We start from the raw sequence: 14629 nt of genomic DNA, 5'->3' as shown, positions 1-14629 counted from the left end.
GTATATTAACCTTCTCTCCCTATGGCGTGCCCTATTATCCTCAGAACTGCAAATATCTTGAACCATTTGATATTGTCGAATGCTTTTTCTAGGTCGACGAGTGCTATTAACGTGTCTTGTTTTTTTCCTTAGTCTTGCTTCCATTATCAACCACAACGTAGGAATTGCTTCTCTGGTGCCTTTATTTTTCCTAAAGCCAAACTGATCATCACCTAATACATCCTCAATTTTCTTTTCCATTCTTCTGTATATTATTCTTGTCAGCAACTTGGATGCATGAGCTATTAAGCCGATTGTGCGAAAATTCTCGCACTTGTCGGTTCTTGCAATCTTCGTAATTGTGTGTACGATGCCTTTCCGAAAGTCAGATAGTATATCGCCAGACTCATACATTCCACACACCAAAGTGGACAGTCGTTTTGTTGCAACTTCCCCAAATAAATTTAGAAATTCTGATGGAATGTTATCAATCCCTTCCACTTATTTGATTTTAAGTCTTCCTGAGCTCTTTTAAATCCTGATTCTAATACTGGTCCCTTATCTCCTCTAAATCGACCACTGTTTCCTCTTCTATCACATCAGACAAATCTTCCCCTTTCAAAGAGGCCTTCAATCTATTCTTTTCACGTATCCGCAATGTACTCTGCACTTAACAGTGGAATTCCAGTTGCGCTCTTAATATTACCGCCCGTGCTTTTAGATTTTCACTTTTCTATATGCTTAAACTTCAACCTACTCTTCGTCACTACTAAACTGTCATCTGAATTTACATCTGCTCCTTGGCATGCTTTACAAGCCAGTATCTGATTTCGGAATCCCTGTCTGAAATCATTCCGTATCTCCCGGCCTCTTCAAGTAAATCTCCTCCTCTTGTGATTCCTGAACAGAGTATCCCGTATTACTAACTGAAACATGTTGCAGAACTCAATTTTTCTCCTCTCTCATTCCCTGTCCCAAGCCCACATTCTCCTGTAACCATTGCTTCTACTCCTTCCCCTACAATTGCATTCCAGTCCACGGTGACTACTAGATTTTCATCTCCCTATACGTACTGTATTACCGTTTAAGTGTCATCATATATTTTATCTCTTCATCTTCAGCTTGCGACTCGGAATGTATATATGAACTATAGTTGTCGCTGTTGGTTTGCTGTCGATTCCGGTAGGAACAATCCTATCACCGAACTGTTCACAGTAACACACTCTCTGCCCTACTTTCCTATTCATAACGAATCCTACTCCCGTTTGCCATTTTCAGCTCCTGTTGATATTACCCTACACTAATCTGACCAGAAATCCTTGTCTTCTTTTTAATTTCACGTCATGGTCCCCTACTATATCTAGATTGAGCCTTTGCATTTCCATTTTCAGATTTTCTAGCTTCCCTGGCACAGTCAAGCTTCTGACATCCCACGCTCTGACTCGTGTAAAGCTATCCTTTCGTTGGTTGTTCAATCCTTTTCTCCTTTTCCTCCTTTGATAGTCTCTCCCAGAGATCCGAATGGATCTCTTCCGGAATCTTTTGCCAGTGGAGAGATCATCTTGACACTTTTTCAGTCCAGGCCATATGTCCTGTGGATACATGTTATGCGTCTTTAATGCAGTGGTTCCCATTGCCTTCTGCATCTTCCTGCCGTTTATCATTGCTGCTTCTTCAGCCTTTAGGGGCACTTTTGCACCTCAGGGACAAGAGCGCCTTGTACCTCTGTCTACTCCTACGCTCTCTTCTTTGACAAGGCCACTGGCACAAGAGGGTGACTTCTTATGGCGGAATCCTCGGCCGCCAGTTCTCATCATTAATCAAAATTTACGCAGTGGTGTGTTTCGATTTCGGGACCGCGGACGTCTTGCTCAGCGATGTATTTTTTTTTTTTTCATAGGTACCTTCATGGCGCCCACTGGGGGCAAAGTGGGCATTGGTCGCAACCCGAGACCTGGCCACCATGAGCCATTTCCCACCCTCCAGGAATCAATAAAAGCGTAGGGAACGTGGAGTAGAGGTACAATGAACATCGTTTATTTATTTTTCTTTCGTTCTTTCTTATTTTTATTTATTTACTTATTTTTGTCATATCACCGAGAATATCAGGGAACGGGCGTCAAGCGAGGAGGAGAGCGCAGAAATACCTCAGATTAATTGAGACGATAAACGTATAATCATTTCGAGAAGAACAATCCGGTTACCAGTGAATATATCTATTCTAAGTGTGGAAGAGGCAGGGATCAACTTTTCATGACAGGAACACCCCAGCTGTGGGGTGCGTTAAGGAAAACGCTGGAAAGGAAATTATAGAAAAAACTTCTGTATTTTGAATTGCGAACAACTGCACAGTGGCGTTCATTAAGGAACTGCCAAAAATCAAGGATACTTTTCTCGCCATCAGCAAGCATGTATTGAGTTTTATGTCCACTAATCCACTTCGTCTTCCCTTGTGGGAAGTAAAGAGGAGCAGTTGAGTAGATTTCCGATCAGGAGTCGTAGGGGTAATTAGGGACAACATCTGTCGCACCAGTAACCAGACACCTCTTGCCGATTTGCACAACAGGCGATGCTCGTCTGTGTCCAAAACATCACAGGCGACACATAACGGGATGTCTGCGAGGTGAGTCCCGTGAAGGCGTGACCGGCGTACTTGCTTCCCATTGACAGTAATGTGCCATGCAGACTGGACATGTCTCGACTGCACGCCACTCGACGTGGGGATGCTTCCCCTCAACCACATTCGGCGGTATATGCTTCTGAAGAAAGCCATAGATCGCCTTCATGGATGTGAAGTGGACTGGCATTATCGCAGAAGAACTTAGCTCAGGTCGAGGAAAAAGTGGCAGAAGTAAAAGAAATGTGGCGGGACGTCCAAAAGCGTGATAGGTGCTGAGGGTGGTGCAAGGGCCTCCAACAATAGGCTGGTAAGGCACGCAGGACAACGGGGCCACAAAGCCATGTGAGAAACAAAAAAGAGTTATCTCGCTGTCAGGGACAAGATGCAGACCAATTCGCCCCTGCAATGCGGGAGTGCGAGGGTCTCGTACCTTATCCTGAACAGCAAACTTTGGCAAACTAATGAACTCAATGCCGCTAACATGTGACGGGCCATGGATGGCGGAATAGGAAGTCTTTGTGCCACGTGGGGGACACGTGACACCAAAGATAGATTTACATATTGCGTCCGCGGCAGAAAAGCGAGTGATCGTAGACGGTGATCTAAGAGCCCAGCCCGTTGTTGGGAAAGTAGGCACCGTAGTTGAGGGAAATCGTGCGCCACATATCACTTGCAAAATCAAGTCCTAAACATCGCTTAGTATCAGATACACACATAGGAGCAGCGCTGTCCACAAGAAGCCTCGCACCTATAGTCATGGCACTCGATTTGCGGACGTTAAGCCAGCTATCAGAAGCTTCGCCCTAGGTGATAACACATGTCAGTGACTCCCTGACCTCAGCACCGCTAAGAAGAACGATGAAGAGATCGTCTACGTATGCGGTGCAGCTGAGTACGTGGTCACCGAGAGACATCCAAGAGAGGCGTTGACGGAGGCCGCAGAGCAACCGATCCACGGCGAAAGCATACAACAGTGCACAGAGCGGGCAGCCTTCATGCACTGATCGACAAATCGAGATGGGAGGAGTATGACGGACATTGTAGAGTACATGAGACGTAACTCCACGAAGGAGACGCATTACGACGTCGACGGTATTATCATGGTATCCCATACTGCTGAGCACCCCGTCCAGGAATGATCTACCCAATCGAACGCCAGGCTGAAGTCAAGAGCTGCCAGAAGTCCAGGCATACGACGAGCGTGAGCAAAAGCGATTATATCCCGATAGCTACAGAGTGCAATGCGGGCGCTATTGGCGCTTTCCAGAGAAGTTTTATCGGGGCAAACCACGTACCGAGCCGTCCGTTTAAGCCGCGCAGCCAACAGAAGGGTAAAGATCTTTGTGTCGCTGTAGATTAACGTGATGGGGCGGCAATCGCATATCCGTGACGCACCCCTAGGCTTATGGATGGGAATGAGGAAACAATCGAGAAAACCGTCTGGAATAGGCACGAAAGATGGCGTAAGGTCCTGACAAATATCCGTGAATACTGGCTCCAGTAGGCGCCTGCTCTTAGAACTCGCCTGGACCACATCACGGACTTCGCCCTCTGTGACGTTAGCAAGCAGATTCATCGTCGCATCCATAGGAACTGAGTCAAAGAGAATCTGGAGACTGCTGTAATGTTAGCAGAGTGACGACGTTCTTCAGAGTAGAGCAGAGGGCAGACCCTCATCCCGTTCGGTATCAAGACGCCACCCATCAACGGTCCTAAGAACATTAATCAAATTTCTCCGATGGTAACATCATTGCGCTATGACATGATACATAGATCGACGCTCTTGTACTAACCTGTCTTGCGTGCGCATCCTGACCATAGCTCCTTCAAGGTGGCGGAGAGAGTCGGATGTGAGCTGTGCCTTGCCACGATTCACCATCGTCTGGCGCTCTGGTGAATACGACATCATAGTACATTCCCAGAGAATGGTGAAATAGAATTCCTGAGTTGGTTGCCGCCACGCGACAACCTCCCTTCTGTACCCAACCTAGGCCTTGCGAAGTGCAAGCTTTGAACAGAGCACCCTCCAAGACAAGGCAGATTGATAAGCTTCGCGGCGTCGACGACAAGCTGCCCACGTGGTCTTTATGAGCTGCCGGCAATCGGGTGAAACAAGGTGGGTCGTGTTTAACTTCCATGGTCCACTGCCGCGCCACACCCTTTGGCGACAGAGACTGATGGCGCTAATATATGCGTCACAGTCAGAAAATGCAGTAGGCCAGACTTCAACAGCCCACAACCCACTGTCGATATCGCGGGAGATGTAAACACGATCGTGGCAGCTGGAAGAATGGCTAGTGAAATGCATAAACGCGGTGACTTGCTGGTTGGTCATTGGCTGCGTGTTTCAGTTGAAATAACCTTACATGATCAATGAATCCTGTCGACCCAGAAAAAGAGGTGTGACTGCCTCTGAGAAGAAGGTGGAACTTTCAAGGCAGAGACCCAAACCAAACGGCGCATAGACATTGACGATCCTGACGTCACTAAACGTGAGAACCATACCTCTGGCATCAGGGAGACAGGCAGCTTCATCAGCGGGGAAAGAATCACGTTACAGGATCGCCATCCAACTACTAATAGGGGAGCACAGAAAGTTTCAATGAGCACTTCCTGAACGAGAGGAACATCAACATCCAAACCATACAGCTTGTCATGCGGTAAAACCAGTTTGTGGCGAACGCGAATGGTGTTGACATTGACCGTGGCAATGCGTAATTCTGAAAAACTGCCATCGCCAGGAGAACAGGTGATCCAAACACGGGTGGAAGAAGAGGAAACTCCCTGTTAGACCCCTTACAAGGGCACATCACGGTGACGGGAAGAGAGCTTACCACAGCAAGGTGGGTCCATCGCTCTGTACACCTCCAGAATATCCATCCTCAACACCGACGTCGTCCGCCCAGAATAATGATGTCTCATCGCGCTGGTTCAGTGGAACGTTACCAGAGGTGCGCCCACAGATAGCGTGAGACACATAAAGTAAGTCAACAACATCAGATGCAGTCGGTGGAACGTCGGTATCCGGAAGTGGACGCTGGAGATGGAGGCGGAAAAGGACGTCTCGCTGTCAGGTGTTAAGGCGTCGGAGAACAGCGCACTATCAGTAGCATGGTCGTCGTCTTGTCCACACATCGGATGGAGGCAGTCATCAGAAGGGTTACGGCGTTGTCTCTTCCGTTTCCTTGGCGACCGTTGCTTCCTAACATGCTGTTCGGTGTCGGATGGTGGGCGGCTCTCTTCTGTCTTGTGGTCAACGAAGATCGATACAGCTCCGTGATCAACTACCATCGGGTTGGCACAGACAGCATCTGCGTGCTGACGGTCATCGTTCATTTGTATTGTCTCCTGCACGAGTGTAGGAGAGGCAGGCGAATCGTCCATCGCGTCGTCGACGCAGGTACCGAATGGTTTAGAGGGGGCCCAGCGGGTACCACTACCGCAGACGCGTAAGACAGAGGTAACACAGCGGGCGCCGCAGGAAGAGCGACGTCTCCGATCGGCGTCTGAACCAGTCTATGTCAGAGAAATTCAGAACAGATATGGCCTTCACGGCCGCAACCTGGACACATGTGCAGTTGGCCACCGTAAATGACGACAGCCCTGGAGCCGGCAGTAACCAAGTACGAAGGCACGTCTCTGTAGTTCAGTTTCTATCTGACGGACACCATTGGAAACACGATATATTTTGAAGTCTTCCATGTCTCAGCTGACATAATGACAACGTTGTCGTAAGGTTTAAAGACGGCTACCACAAAATCGACGGTACTTCAAATGGGAGTTCGAAAACCCGCAATGTTCGGAAGCCAAAACCAACGTGATCAACCACAACAATCCATATATGTCTGTCAAGAGTATCGGAAAGAGAGCATTAGCGTGGTGCTGCACGAAGTCGGCGCCAGCTTTCTACACACAGTAATACTGAGGATCGAGAAATGAATTCCGAGAACGTCTTGTGGCGTGAGACGCAGGTCATCCTGTATAGAACTTTCTGCTTCATACGCCTTCAGTCGTTCGCCTTACAATGGTAAAGTTAATTTAATTGTGGCTTGGTGGTAGCAAAACGCCACACTGGTCCGTGGAATCGGATTCTGAGGCAAGGTGCTACGTGGAAGTAAACGAACACACACTCGCCCGCAAGCAGTACAACAGGCGTGTGCACCTCACCACTGCCAAAGGCAGACTGCCCCTAGTCGCCCTACTTCCAAGGTACTAGAGGAAATTCGTGGTGCCCACCACACGACTAATAGAATTTCAGTTAAGTCACAGTGAATATGACACGAGAAAGGAAGCTTTGTGCCAAGAGAAGGCTAGGGTTATGAGCCTCTATATTAAGCTCTCCAGCTGAGACCAAATCCCACATCTCCTGCTTAGCCCTCTCAACAGTTTACGACAGCCAAGCACGTCTCCAGGACTCACTATAATTTTCTACGTCATTGATTCCATACCATGATTTCTGTATACCACTACATCGAAAAGTTCTCCCCTGGCTATATGCGAATTACACCACCGAGTACACAAAAGGATCTTTTGGAGGAACAGCGGAAAACTTCTAAAATTTCTGGCATACCTAGGAACTTGAATGACCCATTGTTAAAAGATATATCGCAGTAATGCTTTCAATATTTGCTTCGGACAGTGTTAAAGCATTTATATGATTCTGTGTGACAGAAGAATGTGAAGAGCTTAAATAGACTAAACAAGAAAAATAAACAAAGGGATTAAAAACACCAGCAAATACTGCGTAGCACAAACGTTAACTCGGTAATCCTCGGTTTATGAAGGCGTCAAGGGACTATAGTTGAAACCGGTAATGCATAATAAATATCAGGTAGGATCGGTAAGCTGAGGGCAGGGAGAAAAACAAGTCTATAGGTAAACACTGCTGCTCCTAAATGTAAGCCATTAATATTTCGCAAGGTTTTGCGGCCTCTTATTTTTCCTCAGACATTTAATATTCCGGTTAGACCTGACTCCAGGGTCTAAATTGTTAGCGCGAGGCGAAGTGAATATCTACCTCTGCGTTTAAAATGAAACGAATTTATTCTTGATTTTAAGGATGTAAAGGTTTCCACGGCACTACATATTTTCATACAAGCCACCAACCAGTGTGTCTTAGAACAAAGAAGCTTTTTAAATTTTACTTCATATCTAAAACAACCTACCGCACACTTCAAATACACATATGTACCAGCTCATTTTAAGAAAATTTCTATTTGTAGGTCCAGATGCTACCTACCCCGTTACTGGCCAGGTTAGCCGAGAGCGTTAATGAGCTGCTTCCTGGACTCGGGTAGGCGCGTCTGTCCCGGATAGAATCTGCCCAGCGTATTAACGAAGTGTGTGTGTGTGCCAGCCTGTCTGGATGTAGTTTTTAGGCGGTTTTCTACATCCCAAGTAGTGAACACTGGGCTGGTTCCCACATCCCACCTCAGTTACACTCCAATTGTAACAATGCCGACTCTGTGGAAACTGCGGGACACTGCTTCAAGCTCCCTCCAACTAATATATTTTATTTGCTTGCAGTATCATAGAATGTTTTTATTTTTAACATTCACAAGCACAGCAACATATAGTGTTCATCCAGCTAATTCAATACTGAGGCTGTTGCATAGTCACAATGTTTGACGTGCAGTCTCTTTGAAATAATAGGGATATACAAAGAGATAAATAGAGAGATCCTTAAAGCTTGATCATAAACGTTCTTAGGGCATTAATTTACAGTTCTGTTTACAAAACTGGATGGCAGTACTGTAAAGGGAGCGCTGTGGCAGGGGTCATACTCAGTTGAAGAGCGCTGAAGACCTTTAACGTCCTACACCATTTTGCCAATGATACGAGTCATCATCATGATCATCATAAAAACCCTCACCCCCACCATCACACAACCTTAAAGAAGATAAATTCATTGAAGAGATGATGTTAGGTGTAACTTAGTAGGAATTATGCAGGTGAAAGATACGAATCACACTTAGCTGAGAGAAGTGCCGACTGAGAAATTTACACAGCGCCCTTGATAGATCGTGGAGATTACCCTGAACTATAGTACTATGATAGTAGCCATTAATACTTACGCCTCCTCTATACTGTATTATCAGTTTTATGTAGTCTAGCGTTGCTCATTACGAGTAGTTGCAGGGAAAAATAAAATTGTAATAATTAAATCCCACAAGAATGATTTAAAACTCACTTCCAAGACAAATGGGTGACAGAGTTGTCATGGAAATGAACTACTAATGTAAGATTCAAGAATTTATATCCTGCAAATCAACTAATGGGTAGGCAAATAATTCTTCACGAATACGTCTCAGGAACTCATAGTTTCTATATTGCTAGCTAGAAGTTACGGTCTTCATGATGGGTATACAATACAAGAATATTTCATTATGACCGTGATGAATATACAAGTATAAGTCATTAAACATGAAGCTGAAGTATGCCTTAAACCTTCTGCTCTCGATACATCAGTAATCTAGAGACGACACAACACACAGCACCATATGCAAATTATGATTAAAAAAAATTACAACGTAAGGAACGACTCACTTCCAAAAAGTACACCAGAAATTTATACAGAACCACTATTCACATTTATAGCGATAGATAGGTATACTACAATACAAAAGAGAGAGCGTTCCACAAATCCATTGTGTGTTGGGACCGCACAGTACCTACCCACAGTACAGCATCAGTGAAATTTCGTTATATGTTGCTCCTGCCTGAGCCCAGGAGCAACACCTGGCTTATGGATTCGGAGTTCCCAACAACAACGACGGCTTATACTTCAAGCACATGGAGAAAATACCGGGTGATCAAAAAGTCAGTATAAATTTGAAAACTTAATAAACCACGGAATAATGTAGATAGAGAGGTAAAAATTGACACACACGCTTGGAATGACATGAGGTTTTATTAGAACAAAAAAAAAAAAGTATTGCTAGACGAGTGAAAGCTCTCTTGCGGTTTGGTGATGATCGTGTGCTCAGCCGCCACACTCGTCATGCTTGGCCTTCCAGGTCCCCAGACCTCAGTCCGTGCGATTATTGGCTTTGGGGTTACCTGAAGTCGCAAGTGTGTCGTGATCGACCGACATCTCTAGGGATGCTGAAATACAACATCCGATGCCAATGCCTCACCATAACTCCGGACATGCTTTACAGTGCTGTTCACAACATTATTCCTCGACTACAGCTATTGTTGAGGAATGATGGTTGACATATTGAGCATTTCCTGTAAAGAACATCATCTTTGCTTTGTCTTACTTTGTTATGCTAATTATTGGTATTCTGATCAGATGAAGCGCCATCTGTCGCACATTTTTTGAACTTTTGTATTTTTTTGGTTCTAATAAAACCCCATGTCATTCCAAGCATGTGTGTCAATTTGTACCTCTCTATCTACATTATTCCGTGATTTATTCAGTTTTCAAATTTATACTGACTTTTTGATCACCCGATAGATTAGAGTGTAGAAATGATGGAACTATTATGTCCCGCAGCTGATACTACACTCCCCACATACTCCGGCCGAAGTGGCCGAGCGGTTGTAGGCGCTACAGTCTGGAACCGCGCGACCACTACGGTCGCAGCTTCGAATCCTGCCTCGGGCATGGATGTGTGTGATGTCCCTTGTTTGGTTAGGTTTAAGTAGTTCTGAGTTCTAGGGGACTGATGACCTCAGAAGTTAAGTCCCATAGTTCTCAGAGCCAGTTGAATCAGATTCCCCACATACGTGTCCAACGAAACAGGTACGCCAAAAGAACTGGTTAATACAAGAAGTGGTCCCGGTGGAGGTTCGAGTCCTCCCTCGGGCATGGGTGTGTGTGTTTGTACTTTAGGATACTTAAGGTTAAGTAGTAGGTAAGCTTAGGGACTGATGACCTTAGCAGTTAAGTCCCATAAGATCTCACACACACTTGAACAATACAAGAAGCTACGATACTTGCATTGCAGATGAAGGAAGCGTAGGTTGAAGAGAAAATATTTTGTCTTAATTCTCAGTAACTTGTGCATTTTCCTTTGTAAAACATAGTTTTGTACTAAAAGTTATATAAAAAACGATAACACGATTAAATGAAAACTTTTCTGCTGCACAGTAAGTAAACATAGCTTTTAAATGTGCTTTAGTTGAACACCTTCTAGATATCGGATACTCCTTTAACTGGTTACAAAGCATACATCAACTCGAAATACGGACAAATCAAAGAATGTAAACGCAGTGCCTCAACGTCTACTCACTGCATTAATAGTCACATGCCATTAAACCTGCTACGTTTCACTTGTTTCAACCAATACTCTCTAGTAATTTGCACAATTGTGAAGTTCATAAACAGGGTTACACAAACAACATTTATACAATTGATATTAAGAATACTGAAATCAATTGGCACATTGTTTCGGTTAGTGTTATTTTTAATATTGACCCACGCACCAAGATCACTCACAACTGCAACCACTTTGTAACGAATTCCAGGCTATTAAATATTTCATTTTTTCGGTCCCATTTGTCGTTTGTTTGCTTCTGGAATGCACAACAGCGTACTTACACACATTCAAAAGGATCGTATACCTGAGAGAGAAACTTTGTTGATTTACATCAATTTTATATTTCTCACATTTTTTGACATATTGTATTGTCCACATTCAGGATGAGTTCAACTGTTGGAAAACTTAATAGTGTTAGCGGAGGGCGTTCAGATTCATTATTCAAACATGTAGGAAGGATTTCTTCAAAGGACCTCTTGAAACCTATACCGTTTAACATACGTATTTAGCGTTTGAAGCCGAGGAATATGTAAATGTCTACTGAAGAAGAATTTGGATTTACAGGAACATGAACTACTTTTCTTGTTTGATAGTGAACCTAAAAGAAGATTTCATGATAATATTACAGCTTTGTGAAATATAATGTCAATGTTCTAGGTTCCATAAATTTACGAGAGCCAATGAATCATTAACACAAATAGTGCTACATATGAAGTTCCCCAGTGAAACTATCACGTATGTAACATCTGGCGAATGGAATGGAACTTCTCAGAACTTACGTTTCTGGCACAAAGTTACCAGCGATAAGAAGCTTCCGGATTTAATCCGTTTGAGTGTTCAGTAGACTGCCATGGTCGCAAGAGGTGCAACATTGCGGAAAAGAAACTATGTAGTGAAAAGTTAACAAACGTATTAAAGTCAATAATTGAAATGTTGAGTAAAGTAGCAACTATGGCTAAATACAAGAGTGATATATTTCATACTCAGCCAACAACTTCAGCTCGAACTTCAGCTACAACAGGTATTTCGAGCAAAACTACAGGCGCTCCATCTCACTACTGAACCCGATCGTCCAAAAGAAATCTTTATTTAAATAAGGTAATCAACGCTTTATTTATCTCGTGTGATATTGAAAATGTAGGGTGGATAAATGATACGAAAGATAATTCGCTCTCACAAGACTGCATGTTCCACTAGAATGAAAAAAGAAATTTTAGATAAATATTGACTCACTAATAGGACCACAAACGTTTCATTTTCATGACTGATTCCTCTTTACTGTTAACATGCATAAATTAATGATCATTTATTCAGAAAAATAGCGCTTGTACTGTAGTGAACTGTAAAACTTTTAACAAACTTATGTTTATCAGCTATTTCCCTGAGCCTGATTAATTGCTTAACCTGAGTTATTAATTTTGAAACCAGTTTCTGGTTATCCGATTTTTCGTCACATTGCGGTCGTTGGCACTCTGAATAGTTCATTGTTAGAACAGATAGTACTGGGAGCAGATACTTAATTACAGTTGACCATACTGCACCACACTTTCTCAGCGTATGAACTGGAACTCACCTGACATTGCGTTTCGTATGTTTACAGGTACAAAATTATATACAGTATGAAAGTACTGAGTTGATTCGGGAAGACTTCGGGCGACTGTATTTATCTATTTCCAGGAGTTCATTAACCGGTACTGTTTTGTTATTTTTCGCTTGTGTTGACTTATTGATTTTAAATCTGCCTGTGCCGTTAGTTCTTTTAGTTATCCGGCTGACTTAAGCTTCAAGTTGGGAGTTTGATTGTTTAAGTTTGTTTACTTTAGTGCTACACTTTACGGCGATGCAGCGTTCAATATGTAATGCAACACAACTGTTCTCTCTGCCAATTTCGGTTGAAAAAATACAAAATTTGTAGTGGGATATCGAGGAAAATTCTCACTTCAGTCCCTATAGTTTCATGAAACGTCGATAGGTGGCGGCGGTATACATAGCCTTCAAAATTGCATCTGTAAAGGAGGTGGGTTACAAGCAGAGAGCTGTCGCTGAGTTTATTTTGTCGGAGAACCAGAGCACCATAGATATTCATGGGTGCCTGCGGAATGTCTACGGAGGTTTTAAATGAACAAAAGCACATTGAGTCGTTATGTGAAGCGTCTACCATCGTAACAAGATCGAAACTGCCGGATCTCTCGATCCCCCTCCCACAAACACACTCACACAAACACACACACAAGGTTTTCATATTAGTAGGTGGTATGTATCGTCGTAGGACATCTAGAGGGTTGGATCCCCTCCTTCGAAAGCGTCAGATTGCAAAGCCTGGGCTACTCTCAGGGTGGAATCTCCGTCTTCGAAGATTGTGTGTGATTGTCTGTCTGTCTGTCTGCCCGCCCGCTGCTGTCGCTGTTCGTTCGTTCGTCCGTCCGTCCGTCCGTCCGTCCGCCTGCCTGCTGGCTGTCCATCGCCGTCGTCGTAACCGCTGCCACCGCCGCCGCCGCCGCCTGCTGTTCGTCCGTCTGTTCGCCGCCGACGCCGACGCCGACGCCGCCTGCTGTTCGTCCGTCTGTTCGCCGCTGCCCATCGCCGACGCCGCCTGCTGCACGTCCGTCTGTCCGTCGCCGTTCGTCTGCAATGAGTACTCCCACCTCCACCGTCATCTACACCTCCCCCTCCCCCTCTCCCACAGTCACTTCCTGGAGTGCCGCCTCTGGCCTCCCTCCTTCCACCTCCCCTTCCCTTCCCCCACTTACCCACCACCCTATCTCCTCCCCTGCTGTATACCCACACCTCTACACCCTTCCTCCAGCCTCCACAGCTCCCTCTACTACCCCCGCCCTCACGTACGCCTCTGTTGCCGCCTCTGCTGCCGCCCCTCAGGTGGTTGGCTTCCCCTCTCTCACCAACCCCGTCGCTTCGTCTTCTGCATCTCCCGCACGCATCACGTCGCGCCGAGCCACCATCGCCACCACTGAACCAGCTGCTTCTCCCGGTGCCTCCACTACGCCACAAGGATCTGCCACCCGCCACCTCCCTCTCCTCCCAGTCCCTCTCCCCTCCTCACAGCCTCCAGTCTCCAAAAAACCCCAAAAGCGCGTCCTTACCGACTCTGCTCCCGCCACTTCCCACAAAAAATCAACACCACCTCCCCCTCCCCCTGCCGTCACCATGGACACCACCCCTCCTCCTGCCACCCCTACCTTGGCCCCCACCCTCCACACCTTTGTCCTGTCAACTCCCGATCCTAAGTTCCTCGACGCTCGTACCCTCACCAAGGAAATACGTAAGTACTTACCAGGTGCTCCCATCTCCCAACTCATTCCCCGCAGGGACTCAGTCCTTATCAAGTCCCCGTCCCCATCCTTTCACACAGACCTCCTGCGAAAACTCCCACGAGTTATGTTTGGCCCCCACGCCTCTCTGACACCCTTCCTTTCCGCTTCCATTCCTCGTCAGCCCCAGCCTGCCCGCCGCCCCCCCCCCCCCCACCTACACCGCTGCGATCACCAAGCTCAGCCCGGAGATCACAGAGGATGAAGTGTTGGTAGAACTGAACTCTCACCCGGACTTGGAAATCCGCTCTGCCCGCCGTATCCACAATGCCTCTGGTCCCACCTACCTCATGCGGGTATTCTCAGAGTCCGCCCCATCCATAGATCATCTCCTCACCCAGGGTGCCCTGATATACCACCGTCGCCACCCTGTTGAATCCTCCAAATCCCCTCCCCAATCCTACCGTTGCCAGCGGTGCCTGATGTACAATGACCAC

At 45.7% G+C, this 14629-nt stretch overlaps 1 protein-coding gene across 1 annotated transcript in view; it reads left to right on the top strand.

The window, feature by feature from the left end:
* Positions 1-11814: 11814 nt before the first annotated feature.
* The window catches only part of LOC124594316 (proline-rich receptor-like protein kinase PERK2), a 33652-nt gene continuing 30837 nt past the window's right edge, over positions 11815-14629 (top strand). The window contains exons 1-2 of the mRNA XM_047132678.1: positions 11815-11884; positions 13679-14143. Coding sequence (XP_046988634.1) covers positions 11815-11884; positions 13679-14143 — 535 coding nt within the window. The remainder of the gene's footprint in view (positions 11885-13678; positions 14144-14629) is intronic.

Source organism: Schistocerca americana, chromosome 2 (genome assembly GCF_021461395.2).
Source record: "Schistocerca americana isolate TAMUIC-IGC-003095 chromosome 2, iqSchAmer2.1, whole genome shotgun sequence".
Lineage (NCBI taxonomy): Eukaryota > Metazoa > Arthropoda > Insecta > Orthoptera > Acrididae > Schistocerca > Schistocerca americana.
This window is presented reverse-complemented; position numbering and strand designations above follow the sequence as displayed.